This window comes from Littorina saxatilis, linkage group LG1 (assembly GCF_037325665.1).
Source record: "Littorina saxatilis isolate snail1 linkage group LG1, US_GU_Lsax_2.0, whole genome shotgun sequence".
In the NCBI taxonomy this organism is placed as follows: domain Eukaryota; kingdom Metazoa; phylum Mollusca; class Gastropoda; order Littorinimorpha; family Littorinidae; genus Littorina; species Littorina saxatilis.
In genome coordinates, this window is record NC_090245.1 from 88,806,325 (window position 1) to 88,831,367 (window position 25,043).

At 43.3% G+C, this 25,043-nt stretch overlaps 1 protein-coding gene across 3 annotated transcripts in view; it reads left to right on the forward strand.

The window, feature by feature from the left end:
• LOC138983258 (uncharacterized) overlaps positions 1–25,043 on the forward strand; it is a 137,982-nt gene that overhangs the window by 104,180 nt on the left and 8,759 nt on the right. The window contains exons 8-14 of one of the 3 annotated variants that reach the window (XM_070356690.1): positions 2,830–2,988; positions 5,060–5,227; positions 8,886–8,983; positions 16,292–16,511; positions 16,808–17,685; positions 19,064–19,192; positions 20,162–20,194. In XM_070356690.1, coding sequence (XP_070212791.1) covers positions 2,830–2,988; positions 5,060–5,227; positions 8,886–8,983; positions 16,292–16,511; positions 16,808–17,685; positions 19,064–19,192; positions 20,162–20,194 — 1,685 coding nt within the window. The remainder of the gene's footprint in view (positions 1–2,829; positions 2,989–5,059; positions 5,228–8,885; positions 8,984–16,291; positions 16,512–16,807; positions 17,686–19,063; positions 19,193–20,161; positions 20,195–25,043) is intronic. The other 2 variants (XM_070356697.1, XM_070356704.1) reach the window with 2 other exon arrangements.

The window sequence follows — 25,043 nt, forward strand, 5'->3', positions numbered from 1 at the left end:
CGGAAAAAAATACGTCAGTAGCAGCTAGCACATCACCACCACCAACACAAAAAAAGGACGCGAAAGAAGAACAAGCGAAGCAAAGTAAGAAAAAGACCAACAAAAAGTCTCCTAGTCACACAAAAACTAAGTGGATTTTCTCACTAAGCTTGAGCACATTCATCCCCCTTCCCCTGCTCGCCTGTTGTGTTTGAGCGGGGGATTGTCGAGGCTTTGCTGTGATTTGGGGGGAGCATGCTGCAAGCATCCCGGGTCACTGAGGGTCCCTGTCACCCCACTGTCACTATTTTCTTACCATCCTTCAAAAGATTTCGGGCACCTACAGGCTATACACTCGCTCGTTCGAGCAACACGCAAGCGTGAGCGAGGCCGAGAGTTAAAAAAAAAAAGGGGGAGGGGGGGAGGGGAGAGGAGGTTTGGGGTGCTGGAGGGAGGCAGGGTGGTGTGGTGGTGTCGATTTAGAATTGTGCTTTCGTAAGATAGGGAAAGGAAAGGCGATTTAACTTGGACTCTAAAGTTCTGTTCACATGGCAGACTTTCTACCAGCTTTTCCCCAACTTTCAAGCGATCCAAGTCGCCTCCAAGTCAATGTTTTCGCCAGACTTAAAGGCCAGTTCGTTGGGGCCGTTCACATGGCAGACTTTTCGCCGACTTGGCCTCGACAACTCGGGAGCGATTTTCAAACGAAAAAAGTTGGGGGAAAGTTAGCTGAAAGTCTGCCATGTGAACGGCACTTTACGAGCAATTATGTTTTGGATATCAAAGAAAATGTTTGGATTCACGCAACATGGTTAGTTCTCGCAGGGCCTCTCTTTGAGGGCTTGTTATTTCCCTTGACGCCACCTTTTGAACTCAAGACACCCGGATACTGATCAAATTAAGCTAGGCCACTGTTGTTTTAGGTCTGTTCTCCTTTTGTTTTTCTGTATTTTATATTCATTTCTATTGTGATTAACACTCTTTTGGAAATTACTGGCATTTGTTGTGAGGTATTTCCTGAAATACTGCTCTCTCCTTCACTTATATAAGAACCAAATGGAGAAAACATAATGTCCATTTCAAGGATTATATTCCATGCACCAAAACAAAGAACACAAGAACACAAAGTAAACAAACAAACAAGTCGCGTAAGGCGAAATTACTACATTTAGTCAAGCTGTGGAACTCACAGAATGAAACTGAACGCACTGCATTTTTTTTACAATGACCGTAGTCCGCCGCTTGTGCAAAACGGAGTGAAACTGACGAGCCTGTTTAGCGCGGTAGTGGTTTTGCTGTGCTGCATAGCACGCTTTTCTGTGCCTCTCTTCGTTTTAACTTTCTGAGTTCGTTTTTAATCCAAACATATCATATCTATATGTTTTTGGAATCAGGAACCGACAAGGAATAAGATGAAATTGTTTTTAAATCGATTACGGAAATTTAATATTTTGATCATAATTTTTATATTTTTAATTTTCAGAGCTTGTTTTTAATCCAAATATAACATATGTATATGTTTTTGGAATCAGTAAATGACGATCAATAAGATGAAAATGTTTTTGGATCGTTTAATAAAAAAAATAATTTTGATTACAAGTTTCCGATTTTTAATGACCAAACTCACTCATTAGTTTTTAAGCCACCAAGCTGAAATGCAATACCCAACCCCGGCTTTTGTCGAAGATTGCTTTGCCAAAATTGCAATCAATTTAATTGAAAAATGAGGGTGTGACAGTGCCGCCTCAATTTTTACAAAAAGCCGGATATGACGTCATCAAAGGTATTTATCGAAAAAAAGAAAAACACTTCCGGGGATATCATACCCAGGAACTCTCATGTCAAATTTCATAAAGATCGGCCCAGTAGTTTAGTCTGAATCGCTCTACACACACACACAGACAGACAGACAGACAGACAGACAGACACACACACACACACACACACATATACACCACGACCCTCGTCTCGATTCCCCCCTCTATGTTAAAACATTTAGTCAAAACTTGACTAAATGTAAAAAGAGACCTGTTGTAGCTCATTGTAAAAAAAAAAAACCCAGAATTAATACAGATAGGCCTACTTCACCAAAAGCAGCTCTCACTTACTTTATTTTATTACGTTGAGAAAATCGTAACTATCATAAATGTTGAACAAGCGGCCGTCCTTATTTTTACGTGGGCTGTGTGTAAACAATTACCCGTTTGCTCATATGCCATGTCCACAGTTAATACAGAATGATCCGATCTGATCTGATCTGATCTGATCACAGGGGGAAGGTATCGTTCACTGGACCACTACTTTCATAGAAAGACTACAAGGACTGGGTGGCCGAGTGGTAAACGCACTTGTCTCGGAAGCGAGAGGTTGCGAGTTCGACCCTGGGTCAGGGCGTTAGCAATTGTATCCCCCCTTTCCTAACCTAGGTGGTGGGTTCAAGTGCTAGTCTTTCGGATGAGACGAAAACCCGAGGTCCCTTCGTGTACACTACATTGGGGTGTGCACGTTAAAGATCCCACGATTGACAAAAGGGTCTTTCCTGGCAAAATTGTATAGGCATAGATAGAAATGTCCACCAAATACCCGTGTGACTTGGAATAATAGGCCGTGAAAAGTAAATGTTCGCCTTAATTGGCTTGAGATTTACTGGCCGATGTGAATGCGTGATATATTGAGTAAAAAATTCCATCTCACACGGCAGAAATTAATATGTAAAGCGCTTAGAGAACGTCAAGCGCTATACAAATCGCCCCATACATACATCTGATCTTATCTTATCTTATGCCCTCGATTGAGACTGTACACTCTCAGACTGGACACTAATAGATGTTTTCTTTGTGTGTGTTGCAGCGGGAGGCAAGGTGTACGCATGGGGCTTCGGAATAGACGGTCAGCTAGGGCTCGGATCCATCGTCATGGCCACCAAACCAAGACAACTGCGTCATTCTTTTCTGGAGGAAGGCGCGTCATCGGTGGCCTGTGGTGACGCCTTTTCTGCTGTCATCACTGGTGAGAGTTAAAGTTATACCCTTTCTTTCTTTTTTAAGCTGAAAGGCTTTACAGCTAATCATTCTCATCTTTGCTTTAAATGATGAGATGAATACTTGTTTACAAGATTGGACAACTTCTTGCAAAAATAAACACAAGTAAAAACAAGTAAACAAACAAGCAACCAAATAGACAAACTAACACCTCGAAAAGGAATGGTTACGAATCTTTCTCCACACTGTAATCTATCCGTTCGCATACCTTTTTTTCGTTTTTGTGTGTGTGTGTTTTGTTCGTTTGTTTAGCAATGGTGGTGGTAATAAATTCACAGAGAGAAACCAACTTTGTCCTTGCCATCCCGAGTCATGCCCGTATTATTTATAATCCAGTACGAAAATAGCTGACACCGATGCACTTGAAAAGAGAATTAAGGCCTGTATTTCGACACAGTTTTTCTCCAGTCTTCCATTATGTTTTTGTTGTTGTTGTCATAATGATACTAATAAGCAAGGGACAAGACAACAACTATTTTTCGTGCCGCTCTCATGCCCGCATAATTAATAGTCGGAAATGAAAAAAGCACACACGGATGCCCACCGTGTCAGCCATGTTGTCAGCCATCCCGCAACCCGTGCCATCCATCCGCCTGACAACTCCGTTAATAACCAGCACAATGCGTGATGCTATTCCTACTCTCCCCCCATGCCATAAATTCCGCGGTCTTCCCATGTCACTGTCGCGGAGACCTCGTTACCGCCACGCTATGTCGTCTACGTCACAAATCATACGTCATACTTCATTAGTGTCATCGCGTTTGCGTCCATCATTGCTCACACCGCGGTGTCGCCGTGGCTTGAAAAAGACGCGGTGGACGTGCCGCGGTGGATGTGCGAGGATCGGTGCGTTTAATGAGTTAATGTGGGGCGACGAAAGGGTTGCTTGGCGATTAGGAACTACAACTGGATTAATAATACAGTTATACTAAATTGGTTAATCAGCTGATAATTCTTCGATTCATTGATAAGGATTTATATATATTGAGACTGAAGTTTTATGTCACGTCAAGAAAACTCATTGTAATTTTATGAGGTGTCACTATGTGGTAGAATCTTTCAGGAAATTAATCGGTGAAAGTTTTGATGGCAAGAAATATAGTGTTTTATGCCCAAAAATGCTGTGTCCACTCGATATAATAATACATGCACGTTTCTGTCAAAAATAGGCACATCAGAGTTTGTTGTTTGCCGTGACGCTATCGGCACGTAAAGAGCTTGCCTCAACTTCAAGCAATACAGAAAGAAAGAGAACATCGTCTTTTGGCAAAAAGGAACGGGACGATGAACATTTGTCAGTTGAAGGGCTGATGGAGCTCATACGTTTACAATGACGAGGTCCGATTTTGGGGTCATGCACTAACTGTCGTTTTCAACTGAAGAACCGTTCATGAGTGTCATGTTGTTGTGGGCTGTTACCGCACGGTCGTATTGATCATAACTACATTTTCATCGTCTTCATGATATGCTATGTTGTTGTTGTTGTTGTTGTTGTTGTTGTTGTTGTTGTTGTTGTTGTTGTTGTTGTTGTTGTTGTTGTTGTTGTTCACTATTCTCTTATTCCATTTCTCTCGTCATCTTATTTGTCATCGTGACAGTTACTCGTATGTTCATCGTCGTCTTCTTTGCCATCATTCACATTATCATTGGTATTCTCGTTACAGTATTAAGGCGACACTCTTCATACGCATGGTGGCCTTTTTTCAGTTATGGTGGCAAGAGCCGCCTTCTATTGAAAAAGTGTGGTGACCTTTTTATTTTATTTTTTTGGCGGAACATTTACTCCGATGAAGTTTGTTTCAAGTTACTTAATAAAAACCCACGTCATTTACAACACCAACACTTCTATCGAAAAAGTGTCATGTGGTGACATAATGTTTCTGTTGCGGGACATTTACTACGGTACAGTTTTCGAAGATTTCTCAGTAAAAAGAAATCACAAACTTACTAAATAACAATCCACGTCATTTACAACAACAAAACGACAACAAAACTTCTGAATTATTTGTTTTTCTTTTTGTTTTGTTTTCTCCTTGCAGTGTCAGGACGACTGTACATGTGGGGTAAGAACAGCCACACGATACAGGAAGGCATGGGTTCCCTGCACAAGGTGGTGGAGCCCCACTGTATGAACCCGGAACCCTCATGTGCAGTACGTCACGTGGTCTGTGGGGCGTGGCACGCTGTTGCGCTCACTGGGCTACCAGGTAAGAGGGTCTTGTATAATAAGATCTTTGGTGGCTTGTTGACAGTCAAGCTTTTTTGTTGGTCCGAGGGGGGCATATCGTCTTCGGTTTTATCTTTATCGACCAAGGCCGAGGTTGATAAAAATGAAAACCGAAGGCGTTATGCTCCCCGAGGACCAAAACAAAATGCCGGTCTGACAACAAGCCACCAAATATTGTTTTTACATTTAGTCAAGTTTTGACTAAATGTTTTAACATAGAGGGGGAATCAAGACGAGGGTCGTGGTGTATGTGTGTCTGTGTGTGTGTGTGTGTGTGTGTGTGAGTGTCTGTCTGTCTGTCTGTCTGTCTGTCTGTGTGTGCGTGTGTGTGTGTGTGTAGAGCGATACAGAGTAAACTACTGGACCGATCTTTATGAAATTTGACATGAGAGTTTCTGGGTATGATATCCTCAGACATTTTTTTTCCATTTTTTCGAGAAATGTCTTTGATGACGTCATATCTGGCTTTTTGTAAAAGTTGAGGCGGCACTGTCACACCTTCATTTTTCAATCAAATTGATTGAAATTTTGGCCAAGCAATCTTCGACGAAGGCCGGACTTCGGTATTGCATTTCAGCATGGAGGCTTACAAATTAATTAATGACTTTGGTCATTAAAAATCTGAAAATTGTAATTAAAATCATTTTTTTATAAAATGATTCAAAATTACGTTTATCTTATTCTTCATCATTTTCTGATTTCAAAAACATATACATATCTTATATTTGCATTAAAAACAAGCTCTGAAAATTAAAAATATAACAAATTATGATTAAAATAAAATGTCCGAAATCGATTTAAAAACAATTTCATCTTATTCCTTGTCGGTTCCTGATTCCAAAAACATACAGATATGATATGTTTGGATTAAAAACTCGCTCAGAAAGTTAAAACGAAGCGTACAGAAAAGCGTGCTATGCAACACAGCGCAACCACTACCGCACTAAACAAGCTCGTTAAAGCTGTGGTCTATGTATGACTATCCGGGGCTACGAGTTTGAAAAGATAGGGCTGAACATCATGTACAGAATTCTGTACAGCAAACGCTACCCGAAACCCCGTCTATACGGCATGTATGACCTTGAGAGCTTCAGTCAACGCTTGAATTTTGCAGTGGTAACATCCGGTTTGCTCTCTCAGAGCTGAGCATACTTGTCAAGAAGTATCGAGCAGAAAAAATAAACGACTTGGCAGGGATTCGAACTCAAGGCCTCGGGGCATCGAAATGTCGGGGCCGATGTCTTAACCGCTAGGCCATTCCACCAGTGTTGTCAAAAATAGATTTTTTAAATTTTTATATCATTCTACGCTTGAATTACCATTCATGCGTTGCAAAAACGTAAACATTGCCATTCAAATTTGCCTTTATTTGCGAGCATGTTTCACGGAATCGCAGTACATGTTTACACCGTCATGCTACACGACATTCGCGCCATGCAAATAACTGCGATATCTCTATTTACAACAGGCAAGAAAAATGACAAGAACAGTAATTGAATCTCTCCAAAGCTCTGTGCACTTGAAAACAGATATCAAAGAAAAAGTTATACATGTATTCACTGCTGAACAGTGGGCGGATAGAGATATAAATCATGCTGCTTCAATAATAACATAACATGAGTTCATAATATCAATGTTTTCTAATTTTTTTTCAATTGGCGCAGTAGCCTAGTGGTTAGGACATCAGACACGAAGTCTCGAGGTCGTGAGTTCGAATCTTCGCCGGGGCGTTTATTTTTCCCCTTGATCTCTCTTGAAGATAAAATATGATCAATCTTATCAAACCGGATGTTATCCCTGCAAAATTCAAGCGTTGACTGAAGCTCTCAAGGTCATACACGCCGTATAGGTGGGGTTTCGGGTAGCGTTTGCTGTACAGAATTCTGTACATGATTTTTATTCCTTTTTTTTCAACCTCGTAGCCCCGGAAAGTCATAAATAGACCACAGCTTTAATTTCACTGCCTTTTGCACGAGCGGCGGACTACGGTCATTGTGAAAAAATGCAGTGCGTTCAGTTTCATTCTGTGAGTTCCACAGCTTGACTAAATGTAGTAATTTCGCCTTACGCGACTTGTCTTTTTACATTTAGTCAAGTTTTAAAATAGAGGGGGGAATCGAGACGAGGATCGTGATGTATGTGTGTGTGTGTGTGTGTGTGTGTGTGTGTGTGTGTCTGTGTGTGTCTGTGTGTGTGTGTGTGTGTGTGTGTCTGTCTGTGTGTGTCTGTGTGTGTGTAGAGCGATTCAGACTAAAATACTGGGCCTATCTTTATGAAATTTGACATGAGAGTTCTGGGTATGATATCCCCGGACTCGTTTTTTCGATAAATACCTTTGATGACGTCATATCCGGCTTTTTGTAAAAGTTGAGGCGGCACTGTCACACCCTCATTTTTCAATTAAATTGATTGAAATTTTGGCAAAGCAATCTTCGACGAAGGCCGGGGTTTGGTATTGCATTTCAGCTTGGTAGCTTAAAAACTAATGAGTGAGTTTGGTCATTAAAAATCGGAAACTTCTAATTAAAATTATTTTTTTATTAAACGATCCAAAAACAATTTCATCTTATTCTTCGTCATTTTCTGATTCCAAAAACATATACATATGTTATATTTGGATTAAAAACAAGCTCGGAAAATTAAAAATATAAAAATTATGATCAAAATTAAATTTCCGAACTCGTTTTAAAAACTAATTCATCTTATTCCTTGTCGGTTCCTGATTCCAAAAACATATAGATATGATATGTTTGGATTAAAAACACGCTCAGAAAGTTAAAACGAAGAGAGGTACAGTAAAGCACAGCGCAATCGCAACAGCGCCAAACAGGCTCGTCACTTTCACTGCCTTTTGCACTAGCGGCGGACTACGTTCAGTTTCATTCTGTGAGTTCCACAGCTTGACTAAATGTAGTAATTTCGCCTTACGCGACTTGTTTTTGGATGAGCAAACCCATTCACCACCTCGATTTGTTACATGGAGAACAGTGTTATTTATTCCACAGCTGGTCATGAATGAAAACTCGTGAAAATGATGACAACAGGATTTATTACTGTATCACATCTATGTTTTTTCTAAAGTCTGCGGTGTTTTTTTGTTTTTTTTTACTTGTTGATGTTTTTGGTATTGCTTTAGTAATTTACTCCCCCCCCCCCCCCTCCCCCCATTTTTTTTCGTTTTCTGTGTGTGTTTGTTGGTTTGTCGGCCAATTCGTTTGTTGGCGATCTGCTTCATTGGTTTGTTTATTTCAGGAGAGCTCATTCTCTATTTTACATTCATGATTTATATTTTAGTCTATTTGTACTTTGTGTGGTCGTCGTTTGCATGGCTTATCGATTCTGAATCATATTACTTGTTTGTAACTGATCATAACGGATTAAACGTGTTTTTGTTGTGTGTATTTTCAAATTGTTTTTTGTTCTTTGTCGCTGATGAACATCATTTATGTACGGATTCTTAATTTTATCATTGTGTCATGCAGATTATGTGTTGTCTTTTTACTAAATTTAATCAACACTTCTTCAATTTTTCAACAACAAACTATGTTACACTTACGGTAATTACAATGAACCAAGACGTGTTGCACTTTTCAATAACAAACTATCCTACCTGTAAGTACAGTTACATGTGCTTCCAGACTTTGTGCCATCAGTAGACGAGTCGGACTCAGAATCGTCGGACGAGGAGACAGTCAGCAACATCAGCAGGCTGTCCAGTGCCCAGTCCAGAGAACAGGTCAGCGTTTGGGGATTTCTGTCACACTTCATGCATGGTCTTTCATTTTGAAACTGCACCCGTTTTTATCGGTTGTGTGTGTGTGAGTGTGTGTGAGTGTGTGTGTGTGTGTGTGTGTGTGTGTGTGTGTGTGTGAGTGTGTGTGTGTGTGTGTGCGTGTGCGCGCGTGCGTGCGTGCGTGTGTCTGGGTGTGTGTATGTGTGTGTGTGTGTGTGTGTGTGTGTGTGTGTATGTGTGTGTGTGTGTGTGTGTGTGTTTCACGAGTAACTTCAATTTATTGTTAGCTTGATTGCTTTATTGCTTGATTTAGGCAAGACTTGTAGTTTGTGTGCACGGGGATATAGAGAAAAGTCACGAAGTTAGGCAGGTATGCAGAGCACTTATTTGTTTCTTTTACCACCCCCCACCCCACCCTCTTGTATTTGTTTTTGCAACGTGAATATTCACCGAAGCGGAAATGTATACTGTTCATAAAAAGAAACGCATAGCTTGTAATATTTGGTTAATTTAGTTATATGGCTACAAGGATATCCACCAAACTGCAGAAAATGTTTATCTGGTCGTCGACCTTTCGTCCATTGCCACAAGTGAGCTCTGCACGTGACGCATGCGTTATCAGTGGCTACAATGTCAAAATTGCTCATTTGGCATGACCACTCGTCATGCTTCAGTGTAATCTCGTGAAACTCGGGGAATATTGAGCTCTCACCATGTCTTCCAAAACCCATAAAAGCGGATTGTTCGCCACAAAGAAATCAGACGACAATTCAGCGACGAAAGATGGCCCGATTGAGCAGAGAAGACCGCCAAATTGCATTGGGTCGTTTACAAGCAGGCCAAAGTCAAAGTGCAATCGCCAGGCACTTCCACGTGTCCCAGAGCACCATCAGTAGACTGCGGGTCAGGTTTCAAGCCACTGGCTCCGTTGCTGACTTGCCACGAGCGGGAAGACCAAGGGCGACAACTGCTGCTCACGACCGCTTCATACGGCTCCGCCACCTCCGGAATCGTTTCCTGTCGGCCTCATCTTCTGTCCAGGCTCTCCCCGGGCCACACCGATTATCGGACCAGACCGTGCGGAACCGCCTGCATGAAGTTGGTTTGAGAGCTCGCAGACCTCACAGAGGAGCTGTCCTCACCCGCCGCCATCGCCAGAACCGAGTGCAGTGGGGCAACCAGCACCTTCGCTGGACCGTCCGGAATCACTGGAGACACGTGTGGTTCAGCGACGAGTCCTACTTCCTGCTCCAGCGACATGATGGTCGGAGGAGGGTCTACCGGAGAGTAAACGAACGTTACGCGCCCAACTGTGTGGATGAGGCACCCGTTCATTGTGGTGGAGGCGTCATGGTGTGGGGGGCGATCAATACCGCTGGAAGGAGCACCCTGGTGCACGTCCAAGGGCGCATAACTGCCCAGCGATACGTGGAGGAAATTCTGCGCCCACACGCCCTTCCTCTTCTGGCTGACCAGGATGCCATATTCCAGCAGGACAACGCTCGCCCGCACACAGCACGACTCACCACCCAGTTCCTCACCGACCACCATGTCCAGGTGCTTCCCTGGCCATCCATGTCGCCAGACATGAACCCGATAGAACACCTCTGGGATGAATTGGACAGACGTGTGCGCAGGCGAGAAGAAGCGCCGGCAAATCACCGCGATCTATTGCAGGCACTTCAGGAGGAGTGGGACACCATCCCACAGCAAGATATCCGGCATCTGATCCAGTCCATGCCCAGAAGGTGCCGGGCAGTTGTTGCTGCTCAAGGCAGTCACACCCCCTACTGACTTGACAGCCTCGGCACCCAATCGTATTGATTGACTGATTGATTTGAAGATGCAAATGAACTGTGTGTGCATTCAACTGTGTCCATACCAAATTTCAAACAAATAATCTAAATATTGGATTTTCTGTTAATTTTTTCGAAAAATAAAACAAATTTGGCAAGTAGCAACTATGCGTTTCTTTTTTTTGAACAGTATATGTCGGTATAATGAAAATAACATAATCTGCGGTACTCCAAGTTGTCTAATTGTGTACTTTCCTAAACGTTGTAAATCAGTTTTAGATAGCTTTTTGCACACTGTCCTGATTTTTCAGTCGTTAGGCTTAGCCACGCCACACATTCTTAGCGTATGTACAGTGCAGCCCCTAACGAAGATGCAAGAACCTGCGTTGTATAACAATTTTGATTTATGTAAAGCACACCCTTGATAGTTTTCAAATAAGTTTCAACAAAATTGTGGAAATGGCATGATAACACGACAGCGCCGGTTAGAACCCAACAACCTCCCTATACTCAGCCAACGCGTATGTCAACTCCCGAAGCTGCAAATTGAGGGCCTTCTGCCAAAAGTCATATCAGACACGATCATCGTTTGGCTGTTAGCCATCGAAAATTACCCTGACATAAATTCTGTTGGCGAAGGTACACACTTATTAGGATACCGTATTAAAACCATTACCCGCTCAAAAACTAATTTCTCTGCACGAGGTAATTCTAATATGATCCCCACAAAATGTGCACGAAGGTTATAGACGGAGCTAGTCTCAAGGTATTTTGCGGCGGTTAGCATGAAATTTTCTCATCAGTCACCCTCCTCCCTGGAACAGTCAATTAGGGGTGATTTACCGTTGAACCTCAGCCAAAGGTGACTGGTGTACTTCCGCCAGTTTTCGAGAGTTTCGTCTCCTTGGAGATAGGGTAGGAAAGTAAGGAGAGAGGCATGGAGATAGTGCAATCATACTGAGGTCGAATTTATGACGTAATGATGTCAAATGTATGACGTAAGCGGGTCAGACTTCTAGTTTAAATGTATAATGCTATCGTGTGACTTTATTTGAGTTTTATCTGTGTATGAAAATTTGAAAATGATATCGAGTAGTTGGACTTTTTTTCGGCGATGAAGGTTATCCCCGCTGTATGCTGTTTGCGTATACAGTGTTTACGTGTTGTGCTAATATGATTATATTCTAGTAGTGTTCCTTTAATTTCGTATCTGATTCAGCATAGTTACGATCAAAACGTGGAAAAGAAACAATTACACGTCTGACATCTTCTTTGATATTATAAACAAACAACAACGAAACATCTAACAAAGAGATATTTCTATTACATTGTTTATGGGGAACATTTTGTCTATTACTAATTTTGCCTGTCCATGTATTTTAAGCTACATGTGTTACCAGTCCCTGTTTATGAACATTGATTACAGAATGTATGGTGGAAAATATATACAAGAAAGAAGTTTTATGCGATCTTGTTTGAGATACTTCAATCAGGTTATTGCAAAAATTACCCTATTGCTTCTACCTTGCCGGTAAAAGATAGGCTTGTGGATTTTAGCTGCCACCCACCCGCGCGTCATCGCCCAAATCACTGGGGGAAAAAAGAGAGAAAAAAGTGATACATACATACACATTTCTCTCTCCCAACAAGTATCATATGCACCAAGTGGAGTTGATAGTGTCAATATTACCCTTTGATGTAAATCACTTTTGCCCCCATTGTGTGCTATGCTTTTTTTTATTACTAAATATCGTATCTCTCTCTCTCTCCAACTTAAATTACAAAGGCACCTTACTAGAACATCCGGAATGTGTTGCTTGATGCCAGGAGTCTGATAATTATCAGTGACCAATGTTTTATTTGATATTTTGGTCTGAAAAGCGTCGCTTTCGTTCCTCTTATTGCCGCTATGGCACAATCAACCCTCATCTCCACCACCATGTAAAAAAGACACCCCCCCCCCCCCAAGAAAACATTAAAAAAAATCAAGAGATCCTTATTCTGCACAGCACCGCTCGAAGTCTTATATGACTAATTTTCCAATTTCATGTCGGCAACTGTTTGGCCCGAACGTTGTATTTTCGTTCCTTCTGCTCCTCTTTTACCGTAACCCGTCACCACCCCTATCCCGACCACAACCACACCACCACACAAGTAAAACAGCTCCTTATCCAATAAAGCGGCACTCAAAGTCTTACGTGACTAAATTTCTATTTGATGTCAGTAACTTTTGGCCCTAACGGTATCAGTTGTGCTCCTCATTCCGGTGTTACCTTCACCCTCCACCGCTATACCATCACTCCAATTACCGCTATATTATCCCCTCCCTCCCCTCCCTCCCCTCCCCCCCTCCCCTCCCCCCCCCCCCCACCCCCCAAAAAAAAGAAGGAAAAAAAAGACGAAGAAATTAATAAGAAACATAAGCGAAAAATAATAAGAAGGAAAAAGACAAAAATACCCGCTCCTTATCCAATAGAACGGCACTCGGAGTCTGATGTGACCAATTTTCCATTTGATGTGGATAACTTATTGGCCCGAACAGGGTTGCCAGGACCAGAAAGGGAGCCAGAGGGGGGGGGGGCTAGGGGTAGATGAGCGGGGGAGCATGTTTCGGCTAATTAGTTTCTGCCTTTGATCCTCCACGCGCCAGGGACTGATCAACTTAGCCAGCCAAAACGGCCAATATCTGTAAACACGACATTGATCTCCCCAACTAAACGCCGGCAAAAGTGGCTAGCAACACGGACTTCTGCTGTTCTCCTGTTAGATTGGCCAGATTTCTTTTCTTTTCTGACTTTTTTTTTTTTTTTTTTTTTTTTTGGGGGGGTGGTTGGATGTGGACTTTGGGGAATGAATGTGGGCAAATATGGGATAGGGGGGGGGGGGAGGGGGTGTATGTGAGAGAGAGGCTGGAAAAAGGAAGAAGTGTGGACGTTGACGTGGAAGAAGAGATGGGTTGTTAGCCAGGACAGAAGCTTATCCTTCTGTAAAAAATAAAAATGAATAAAAAGCCTAGCTAATGCAATTTTTAACCTGCGATGTATTTTTCATTATTTCTGGAACAGCTGCGACGGCAGTCAAAGACAACACTGATAAAAACAAAGACAGCTCAAAGGGGAATTTGAGTCATGCTGTCCTTTTTATGCACTCTGCTGTAGGCTGTAACATATGCAACAGAGAAATACAGATACTTCAAATTGTCAGTTATTATGCACGGTGCAAGACTAATTGTCCGTCAAACGGATTGTGGCTTGTCTGTTTTGCTCTCCTATAACATTTATAAGCTTTTCTTATACATCATACCCCCCCCCCCTTTTTTTTTCCCACCAAGCCTCCAACTCCACCATTTTCGGCTTCCTTTGTCTACTCTTTTTTTAATCATTTTCCAGCGCATTTTCCTTTATTTTTTCTTTTTCGTTGTTTCTACAGTGAAAACTAATAATGCATCATGTCAGGCGGCCTGAAACACACTGAAGAAACTGCCGCTAAAAATCTAACACCGTTTGCAGATTATATTCGTTGGCCATTAATCCACCCACCACCACCACCACCACAAAGTGAACGTCAGACCTTGTCGAAGCGTCGATCCCTCTCCCTTTCTCTCTCCCCCCTCAAGCAGCACTGCCCTATTCACTGCACACAGAGAAATTCAATTAGCTTTAATCGACCTCGCCACGGGTAAAATAAAGACGGTGGGGTGACGTTTTGTGGGGGTGTTCCGTCACACCCCATGATTGCACGGTCCGGGGTCTGGCGGCCTAGGAACCGAGGGGTCTAACGGTTTGAACCCCGGGTCGTCATGGCAGCGAGGAGGGTGTCAGGGAGGAGACAGAAAGCGGCAGAGAGGGAGAGGGATCTAACGGTATCGAAACCGAGGGTTCTAACGGTTTGAACTCCAGGTCGAAATGGCATCGAGAGGGGTGCAAGGGACGTGGCAGAAAGGTTCCCGGGCGGCAGAGGGAGGTGAAGGGTTGGGGGGGGGATGGATAGGGTCTAGTGGCCTCAAAACCGAGGGGTCCGACGGTTTGAACCCCACATCGACATGACAGGAAGGAGAGTGCAGGGGAAAAATTAATGCAGAAAGGTCCCCTGGTGGCCGAGAAATGGGGAATGAGGCCCGAGTTAGCTCATCGTTCACCCAGCGGTTTCCTGGCTGCAGCCTGGGCACGGTTTGAACCCCGGGTCGTTATGGCACTGAGAAAGGCGCAAGGTATACGACAGGGTATAAGGCAGAAAGGTTTTCGGGTGGCTGGGGAAGTGGGTTGGGATCTGAGTTAGCTCATCGTTCACCCTGCGGTTTCTTCGCCACAGCCTTGGAACCGAAGGGTCTAACGATTTGAACCTCGGGTCGTCATGCCAGCGAGGAGGATGCTAAGAAAGGCAGAAAGGTCCCCGGGTGGCGTAGAGAGCGGGCAGGGAGTCTGAGTTAGCTCATCGTTCACTCAGTGGTTTTCTCACCGCAGCCCCCTCTAAACAGGGTGCGTCGGCCAAAAGGGTACTGACTGAGGGGCAACTGCCAGTGCCACTAATCAAGTAATGCTTTTTGATTGATTAGCTCCCAGAGATTAAAACTAATTTTATTAAGGGTAAGGGAGGTGGTCGTGGAAGGGGGAATGTTTTTTGAGCCCATCCCTTAACCCTCCAGGGGCTGGGTGGGTAATGATTCAGCGGGGTCCAGCCTTTGCCACCAGCACCGGTAATTAGATCATGGTGGCGCAAAGGGAAACACGCAGCCGGGATGGTTTGCGGTTGTGTCTCCCTCCACGCCAGCCCCTCAGTGCCTGACCAAACAGACTTTGTGGTTGGCGATGAGAATGGGGGTACTAAAAAGACTCGTGGTCTGGAAATTAAGACAAGGCTGGGGGGAGGGGGGGTGGGGTGGGGTGGGGCGGGGCGGTTAAGGCTGCGTGTGCGGGGGCGCTGGGAGACTGGGGGAGGGAGAGAATTGCGGTCGTTGAAAATGACACGACGGAGGTTCACAGCGACAGTTGACTTGGCCATCGTCAGGCCAGAGAGAGGGAAGGAGGGGGAAAATGAAGGAGGAGGCGTTTAACTGATGAGCGGTTTTGTCTTTGATGAGGTGATTGCTTTTTGTGGTTAGCCGCGAGGAGGTTGTGCCTCCCCCATCTGGCGTCACAAGCTGCAGCATTTTGGTTTTTTTTCCAGAAGCTTGGGGGTGGGGGCTGAGGGGGGTGGAAAGGAAGGGCGTGTGTGCGTGCGTGTGTTTGTGTGATTATGTGTGTGTGTGCGTGCGCGCGTGCGTGAGTACGTGCGTGCGTGCGTGTGTGTGTATGGTGTGTGTGTGTGTGCGTGTTTGTGTGTGTGCGTGTGTGTGTGTGTCAGTGTGTGCGTGCATGCATGCATGTGTGTGTGTGTGTGTGTGTGTGTGTGTGTGTGTGTGTGTTTACATGCGTGTGAGTGTTTGTTTTATATGTATGTTTTGCGTGTGTATTTGTGTTAAAATTCTGAAAGTAGCCAAACTCTGTCATTTCATAACACACATGATGCTTCACAGGCCAACCGAGAAGGGTCAGACAGAGACTCAGAACTTCTCAACGCCCACGACCTTGAGATCTCTGCCCCTCCGCAAGCCACGACCCCCAGAGGTCCGTCAGCCGGACCGCGGCCACCCTTGACTCTTCCTCCTGTTTTTAAAGACCAGCGACCCACAGTTTCTGCAAACCGGGAAAAGACCAAGATCACCATTGGCGAGTTTTATGCCTCTTCGGAAAGTAGTGAGTGCCTCTCTATATCCTACTTATTTTACAAAAGAATAACATATATTAATGGTGTGTAATACTGTCTCAGAAAATCATTTCAAAATATTTAGGCTGCCGGAAGCGTTGGGGTTTGAATGTGTCACAATGGTTATTTATCAAAAGAAACGAAAACGTGTTTTCGTAGACGCAAATGTAACATTTTATAGAAAGGAAACATGACCATTAACTTTCCGAACAATGACAGTTTGTTCTATCATTCTCTCTCTTTATATTGGTATCATAAAAGATATGTGGAACATCTCCTTTTACAGTGAGCAACTCAGTCAAAAGCTCCTCAGCTCCTACATCCGTCAGGAAACAACCACCACCAAAGTCGTCCAAACCGCCGTCTCCAAAATCTTCCGCCCACAGCAAAGTTGTTCCCTTGGTTGTGGAAGTACCCTCCGTTCCCGTAGACTCCGAGTCTGAGCATGGAGAACCGCTGCCTGTATCTACAAGAGAAGAGATGATGCTCGAAGATGAAGCGGTGTCCCACGATACACATAAGAACCCTGCTTCCAACACGTTGGTTTTACCTTCAGCAATGAGGAACGTGACTTCAGGCAGTACGACTGGTCTTATTAGTTCAGCACAGTCGAGGTTCAGCAGATCCGAAGCTCCTTCCGAGTTGTGGCCGTCCAACACGCAAAAGGCTTTGCAAGATACTAACGCTAAAGAAGAGGGGGGAGAAGCAGGAGCACACATCATTCCTAGGGTGGGAAGAGGCGGAGGAGGGGTAGGGGGAAGAACTGGCAGTATCGGAGGGTCGTCGCTCTTGGGACCAAGATCACGAACGTCTTTCATCGGGAATACCAACCCCACAGTGCAGGTCAGCCGAAACCCACCCAAGAACTTCACAGTCCAACGAGAGAAGAGCGTGGTGGTTGGCAAAAGCATGGACATCCTGGATGCCAGTCAGCTACTCGCTTCGGGAGCACCTGCCAAAGGAGATCCTAGACCTTCTCTTGGTCGGCCGTACGGTACTGAAGGACCAGGGATGGGATACTTCTCAGATACCTTCGGATATCCTATCAACTTTGACGATTTTGACGGCTACGATTTTGACTACTTGGAGGCATCCCCCAGACTCTTCGGCAAGGACATGGAAATGCAGCACGTGCCAACACATCATCTGGACGGAGACTTTGGGGTAAGTGTGTTGTTATGTCGTGTATGTTTGGTGTGTGATTAAGCACATAGCTTACCGACGATGGAAACGATACTGAGGAGATTTGTTTTGCCTTGTCTGTGAGTGCAAGCCGTGAAGAAATTAAAATCAAAATGTTCAAGGAAAGCAACTCTGTCTATTTCAATAGAAAAGCATATTTGGGAATGTTATAAATAGTTTATTTTGCTTTTGGATTCAGACAATGAATTAACGCCGATAAGACGTTGCAGTCTCATGTTGCAGTTATTGGTCATCTAAATTAATGGTTGGAAGGATGAGTGAAGATTACAATGGCATGCACATATAAGATACATTTTGACGGAACGCAGCAAAGACGGGTAGAAATCTTGTCATATTATTTTAGACAGCATAACATAGACGAGCTCTTGTTGTAATATAAATTAGATAGCACTTAACGATAGATGTGAGGTTCACTGAAACAGTTTGCACAACAGTTTGACGTGAAATATAGACTTGACGTATAGCACAACGTGTTTGATTAACTCGCACACTAGTTTTCACGTGAAATATAGACATGGCACGATGTGTTTGTTAATTCAAAGTCTGTACTATCCTACAGCCTACGACGTCAAAGATATGAAGCGCTGTATTTGTATAGGTGCTTCTATTGCTATATTTAGTTCTTTCTTTCAAATATGCAAGGGCATACACGTATAAAGCATGGCTTCACAGCAACAAAAAAAAGCTTTTAGTTCTTTCCTTCTTTTTTTGCATGGTGTGACTTGTTATCAGAATTCTATACTGCTGACATGATCATTATTTCACAAATAAACCAGACACCATAATTAATATGTTTGACATTCCTTTTGCGTGGATTGACTATATACATGTGTTTTGAAATGCACTTTGTCCGCTACCGGCACGGTTGGCCTATTGGTAAGGCGTCCGCCCCGTGATCGGGAGGTCGTGGGTTCGAACCCCGGCCGGGTCATACCTAAGACTTTAAAATTGGCAATCTAGTGGCTGCTCCGCCTGGCGTCTGGCATTATGGGGTTAGTGCTAGGACTGGTTGGTCCGGTGTCAGAATAATGTGACTGGGTGAGACATGAAGCCTGTGCTGCGACTTCTGTCTTGTGTGTGGCGCACGTTATATGTCAAAGCAGCACCGCCCTGATATGGCCCTTCGTGGTCGGCTGGGCGTTAAGCAAACAAACAAACAAACAAACAAACAAACTTTGTCCGCCGACATTAGCCGAGCCGCAAAGTACACGTTTGATCCAATATTATTAATCTACATTCCAGGTATAGTACATTGATTGGGATTTTTTAACAAGATACAGTTATAGAAAAAGCTTGCGGGAGAATTGTATGTACGCTGAAACTACTGGATTTCAAACAGGCAAGGCAAGAGCAAGTGACCTCTGCGCCAAGATCAGGGAACAAGGTCTCTAGGTCAAGGTCAGCGCTGTCCTCGCGTGACCTTGCATGGATTGACCAATTACTACTGCAGAAAGTCGTCAGCAAGGGAGTAAGATTTTAAAGATTACGATGTCATTAACAAAACGGGAACAGGTGTTGTAATCTCACTACTAATTGCTTACTTTGACGTAGAGTTTCTTGTATCTATATATATAAAGTAACTTCTTTTGTGATATGTATACCCAGATTATTTTCTCAATATTTTGTGGTTGTGCTTTTTGTTTTACTTGTAACCTATTTCTTTTCGGTTTATGGTGTATATAAAAGTATGTGCCTCTGTTGTTGTTTTTTAAGTTGGTGCTTGAGTGTTTTTGTTTTTGTTTTTTGTTGTTGTGTTGCTTGCAGAACAGAAGGAATATTTTAAAATTACATTACATTTTATATTCAAAAGCTGTTAGATTAACATTAAAGTTTATTTAATTTAGGTGACAAAAGAGATTAGGATTTTGCCTCTTACTGATCAACGGGGAAAGTGAAGTTGTTGATTATAAAGATGCTTTAAAAACACGAGAATACCGTTGGATTGTTCATTATGTACAGTGATATTTGTCTGAGACAAGACGAAGCAAGCGTGTCCCTTCGTATAGCACATGCCCTTTCATGACAGTTTGAGAAGCTAAAGGTACCCTCCTTCCCATGAACACAATTCGGATCACCATCTCAGACCCGGCCAGGATTTTACACAGGGTAAGACCATCCCTCCACTTGGACTCATGCAAAAATTAAACAGCCTGGGTGTTCTCTGTGCAGACTGGATTTTTTTATATTAATTAATTAAGAAACGCTATCAGTGGCTTCTCAGGACGTTAATTCATCACCAGAAAAACTGTAGCTCATCACAGCAAGCAGTCATGGTGTTGATATTTGGTATGTGTCCAAGTGGGGGGATGGTCTTATCCCATTGATGTACAAGCCTGGTCAGATCTGAGATGGTGAGCCTATCTGTTTTTTACTGGAAGCAGTGTGCCTTTAAAAGAAGATAAAAACTAATGGACAACGGGGTGTCCTTTTCTGGCAGGTGTCCTTTCATCAGCTGGTCCTCACATTGCAGGTACCGTCGTGTTTTTTGTAAGAGTTTGATTCTTTATGGTGTCAGGTTTCAACAGTCAGATTGGTGCATAGATTTTTGTTCATGCAGGTGTTGGTTCTAATGTTACAATTTTGAAGACTCGAGTTTCTTTACTTTTGTTTTCTGGAATTTGCTCTTAGAGTTAGAGGTATTTAGTTTTTATGTTTTTGATTTTGTTACAATTTTGGTTATGGTTTCCGTTTTACGGTTAGCATTCTTATAACTTTGAATAGTTTTTACAACTTTTTACTCCTCATTTTGATCTTTTTTACATTTAGTCAAGTTTTGACTAAATGTTTTAACATAGAGGGGGAATCGAGACGAGGGTCGTGGTGTATCATATGTGTGTGTGTGTGTGTCTGTCTGTGCGTGTGTGTGTGTAGAGCGATTCAGACCAAACTACTGGACCGATCTTTATGAAATTTGACATGAGAGTTCATGGGAATTATATCCCCGGACGTTTTTTTCTTTTTTTCGACAAATACTTTAAATGACGTCATATCCGGCTTTTTGTAAAAGTTGAGGCGGCACTGTCACACCCTCACTTTTCAATCAAATTGATTGACATTTTTGTACAGCAATCTTTGACGAAGGCCGGACTTCGGTATTGCATTTCAGCTTAGTGGCTTAAAAATTAAAAATCTGAAAATTGTAATAATTTTTGTTTTATATAAAACGATCCAAATTTACATTCATCTTATTCTACATCATTTCCTGATTCAAAAAACATATAAATATGTTATATTTGGATTAAAAACAAGCTCTGAAAATTAAAAGTATAAAAATTATGATCAAAATTAAATTTCCGAAATCGATTTAAAAACAATTTCATCTTATTCCTTGTCGGTTCCTGATTCCAAAAACATATAGATATGATATGTTTGGATTAAAAACACGCTCAGAAAGTTAAAACGAAGAGAGGTACAGAAAAGCGTGCTATGCAGCACAGCGAAACCACTACCGCGCTGAACAGGCTCGTCAGTTTCACTCCGTTATGCACAAGCGGCGGACTACGGTCATTGTGAAAAAATGCAGTGCGTTCAGTTTCATTCTGTGAGTTCCACAGCTTGACTAAATGTAGTAATTTTGCCTTACGCGACTTGTTTTTTATGTGCTTTAACTATGGCTTTTAAGCAGTTGCTTTGGTGTATGCTAAGTGACTAAGACATCAGCTTTTGAGCTTCCGGCATGATTACCTCCACCCCCCCCCCCCCTAAACATTCACACATTCTCATCCATGGTGCTTTTGTATATTCGATTTCGTTCATAGCATATGTTTTCTCTTTCTCTGTCTTTTGTTGTTGTTATTATTTGGTGCGGTTGCTTTTTACATTTAGTCAAGTTTTGACTAAATGTTTTAACATAGAGGGGGAATCAAGACGAGGGTCGTGGTGTGTGTGTGTGTGTGTGTGTGTGTGTGTGTGTGTGTGTGTGTGTGTGTGTGTGTGTGTGTGTGTGTGTGTGTGTGTGTGTGTGTGTGTGTGTGTGTGTGTGTAGAGCGATTCAGACTAAACTACTGGACCGATCTTTATGAAATTTGACATGAGAGTTCCTGGGAATGATATCCCCGGACATTTTCTTCTGTTTTTCGATAAATACCTTTGATGACGTCATATCCGGCTTTTTGTAAAAGTTGAGGCGGCACTGTCACACCCTCATTTTTTCAATCAAATTGATTGAAATTTTGGCAAAGCAATCTTCGACGAAGGCCGGACTTTGGTATTGCATTCCAGCTTGGTGGCTTAAAAACTAATGAATGAGTTTGGTCATTAGAAATCAGAAACTTGTAATTAAAATTATGTTTTTATTAAACGATACAAAAATAATTTCATCTTATTCTTCGTCATTTTCTGATTCGGACGATGTAAGCTCTTTGTTGGGTTTATTTTTTGTATCGAGACCATAACATCAGAAATCTGAATTACTTGCTTGTGTGGTGACAGTGCGAATGGGGGATGGGGGGGGGGGGGGAGTGTGTGTGTAGAAAGTGGGAGGGATAAAATGGAAGACCAGTGGACCTGGAACTGTCTTAATTTCCAAACGGGAACGAATCAACTAAAAAGTAACACGTGTTTCGTTGAAAGCCTTGTCTATAGCTTTAGCGCTTGACCGGCACCAGGGGCACTGTAGAATATAAACTTGTTTGCGTTACGGTATGGTACTTGGATAGACAAGAGAGAGTTTTGGGCCTTATAGCACGCCCAACCTCACCCAAATAAAGGCCAAAAAAAAATAGGTGTGGTTACGGTAACATAGCCAAAACAAATAGGGTATGTAGGTAGGCAATCACTTTTTTTTTTAACTTTTTTTTCTAATGTGTACAAATTAAACCTACTTGACAGGGAAATAAGTGTGCGACACGGGCGCTTTCGCTTTCATTGCGTTTTTTGCACTCGTTTTTTTGTTGTTGTTGTTGTTGACAAATGTAATAAAAAGTTATAGGATCGGCCCCTAAAAATAGGGTAGGTCGGGTTACCGTAACCACACCTATTTTTTTTTAGGCCTAAGGGCTTGTACATGTTGGCGACACAAATGACCGCTTGTGAACCTATGAGGTCAAGGACTGAGGGCGGCAGCAACCGTGAGTCCTGTTTGCACTGCAGAACCACAGTTGGTGTGTACGTCATGCTGGTCATGCTGGTCACATACTGACCGCGCTCACTCGGCGGTCTGCGAGTAAAGACAAAAACATTCAGTTTGTTGTATTTTTCCAAGATAAACAGCAGGAGAATTATTCAGAAATTTATTCAGAAATAAAACACGTATTGAATGAATTAGAGTGGGGTCGAGGATGATGGGGTGTAAAGCAATAGAGAACTTTCTGTATTACGAAACAAAATGTGTTGTTGTTGTTGTTGTTGTTGTTGTTGTTGTTGTTGTTGTTGTTGTTGTTGTTGTTGTCGTTTGGTTGTCGTGTTTTATTGTCAGTGTGTGTGGGTTTTCTTTATTTTATTCGGGTGGGTGGGGGTGGGGGTCGTTCAGTTTGACAGGTGAAATAAATACGCTGAACAAATTGATCAACGTGTAGTATGGGTTTGTCCCGTGGGACAACGACGTTTGCTGGAACAAAGCCAATAATGTCCACTACGTTTGACACATTCATTCTACACAATATTCACACCTTCACGATCATCGCATGAAAAGGAATGATGGGGGTAACAGAGAGAGGTATGGAGATGGGCTGACCACAAAACGGCCACAGCGGGGACCTCGTTTGACCTCCACGGTCATTCCCTTCCGGGCAGAGGAGAGGAGTGCGAGCAGTGTTTGTCCATTACGTCAGCGGTGTTGGAGGGAGAGCTCGAGGGCAGTGCGTTATGTCAGTGTGGGCGTCATAACATGACCTCTACTCTGACCTCAGTTGACCGATGGCCAGTTTTCCTCTGACGGTCGAGGCTTGCCTGGTTCTGTTCTGCTCGTCTGTGGTCAAAAAGGCACAGGAAAGGGGGAAGAGAGGCAGGGGGTGGTTGGGGAAGGGGGGCTCAAGAAAGGAAGGACACAAGGTGGCCTGAAGACGACAGTGGAAGCTGAAAACAGCGAAGACCAATGCTGCTGTCCAAGTTTCAGGAAAGCTGTAGAATTTGTTCAAATTGTTCACGATCGATTGTCGGCAAGAGAGTTTTATTCAGCACATCGGTCTACAATTTCTTTCAGAACTAGTTACCACCCTAAGTAGAATTTTCTGTGATCAGCATCTCCGATCCTCGAGATATATAATTATGCGAACAGTTTACTGACTTGAGTTTTCCAGATTGGTGCCAGTCAGGACAAGCGGACCCAGGATACGAGCATGTAGACCATTGCAGCCTGTCCACCAGGTTAACCATGTCAGTAACTGTTTACTGCCTTTCACGCCTGGTGGCGTGTAGGGCAGCGAAGTGTTGTTTTCCTTTGTCGCTGTTTCTGTAACTCACTCGGTTTTACCAGTTAGAGTTGTTGGCCCTAAGCTGAACCCCCAACCTGGAGGACCAGGGTACACATTTTAGTCTGGCCTCTACCTCACGCGGATCTGTTCGGCATGGTTGGACCTACCAGGGACACGAGGTCCCCGCCGACATAGCTCCGGAGGTTGTCAAGGCACACAAGCCCCCACACCACGATCAAGGTAAGTGCACCAGGTGGGGGCATGTCAGTAAGAGTGATGTTAATTGCTTTCTGTGCGGATGTTCTCGACGTGATCTCCGCCGCTGTTCGAGGACCAACAAGGCCATCTTCCTTCTACAGAACTTCTGTTATTACATATTTTGACACAGAATGAGCAGAAACGTATCGGTAAACGCCTGAAATTTAATTTTCTAGCAAATGAATCATTAACTGTCAAGCTTTGGTCACAGTCAATGCGCATGTTTGCATTTTCTTGAAAACTATGCAACGAAACCATACTATAAGAGGTTCACATTCCACTTCGCCCCATTTCCCTTTCGCCCCAAGATTTCGGGCATTTCGGCTCACTAAGTTATTTACTCCATCGCCCCAAAGTGTTTACCTCTTCGCCCAAAACTTTGTATCCCTTCGCCCTAAGCCATTTAGGGGCGATATGGCTTGGGGCAAAAGGGAAATGGGGCAAAAGGGATGGATACCCTAAAAGACTGTGGTTAACAATAAGTTGGCACCAACGCCTACTAGTAGTTTACTACCTAACTTAGCAACGTTGAGCGGCAACAAGAGACAAGGGGTGGCTTAGCTATTTAGGAGCGTGTCCGCTGAGACGATTATGGGTGGAATTAGTCACCATCATGTCCAGTGGTCTCCCCTGATGACAGGTCGCTGGCCGCAGTGTACAGGGTCTGAGTGATCGTCTCCCCTTGCTCATAAATCATCTCCCCCTTTC